The sequence below is a fragment of the Quercus lobata genome, chromosome 6 (assembly GCF_001633185.2).
Source record: "Quercus lobata isolate SW786 chromosome 6, ValleyOak3.0 Primary Assembly, whole genome shotgun sequence".
NCBI classification, from domain to species: domain Eukaryota; kingdom Viridiplantae; phylum Streptophyta; class Magnoliopsida; order Fagales; family Fagaceae; genus Quercus; species Quercus lobata.
Window position 1 is genome coordinate 29,434,224 of NC_044909.1, and position 1,008 is coordinate 29,435,231.

At 46.7% G+C, this 1,008-nt stretch overlaps 1 protein-coding gene across 1 annotated transcript; it reads left to right on the forward strand.

Moving 5' to 3' along the window:
- Positions 1 to 1,008, forward strand: LOC115950088 (probable pectinesterase/pectinesterase inhibitor 51). Its single transcript, XM_031067338.1, has one exon. The coding sequence runs from the start codon at positions 1 to 3 to the stop codon at positions 1,006 to 1,008; it is 1,008 nt and encodes a 335-aa protein (XP_030923198.1).

Sequence of the window (1,008 nt, forward strand, 5' to 3'; positions counted from 1 at the left end):
ATGACTATGACCATGAGGTCCACTAGTCTCTTCTTCTTCTTCCTTTCCCTCCTCTCTCTCTCCTCTGCCTCGAACCATGACCATTCAACCTCCAACACCAATGTTGCACCTACACCTCCCTCTTCTATCCAACAGCTCTGTAAAGCAGCTACTCAGTTCCCTGACCTATGCGTGAGCTCGTTATCCAATTCCAAACAACTCCCTCCAAACCTAACTCCTCTCCAGCTCATCTACTCATCACTTTCTGTCACCTCTGAAACTACCCGTACAGTCCAATCAAAGGTGAACGACATTATAAACTCCGCCGTAGGAGACCAAAACCGCATAAGAGCCTCGAACAACTGTCTTGAAGTTCTCAAAAGTTCACTATACCGGATCTCTATTACCACCAATGATGCTCTCCCACGCTGCAACCTCAAAAGCTCTAGAACTTGGATAAGCGCTTCTCTTCTTCACCATACCGACTGCGTGTTAGCTCTCACGAAAGTAAATGACACAAAGTTGGTGACCGAGACACTTTCGCTGGTGGGCTTGTTAATAAACATTACTAGCAACGCGCTGAGCCTGTTGTTTTCTTACGATCATTTCGGAAACAACACTGCTTCGTGGATTCCGCCGAGGACCGAGCGTGATGGGTTTTGGGGGCCAGTGAAGATGTCTGGAATTGCGGGGTTTAAAGGCGGGGTTCCAACAAACTTGGAGGTGGACATGACGGTGAGTAAGGATGGAAGGAATCGGTCTTATAAGATGGTGCAGGATGCGGTGAACGCAGCGCCCAACAACACCGTTGATGGAAAGAGGTTTGTGATAAGAATTAAGGCAGGGGTTTATGTGGAGATGGTAAGAGTTCCGTTGGAGAAGAAGAATGTCGTGTTTTTAGGAGATGGGATAGGTAAAACGGTCATTACAGGCTCTTTGTATGTGGGCCTACCTCAGCAAAGTCCGAGGAGAGTAGTTCTTGAGCATATTCTTCTTAGACTTGATTACAATTTCAGTTCTTTGTGTTAA

Coding starts and splice junctions, on each gene's coding strand:
- LOC115950088 (XM_031067338.1), top strand. CDS start 1: ATGACTATGACCATGAGGTCCACTAGTCTCTTCTTCTTCTTCCTTTCC.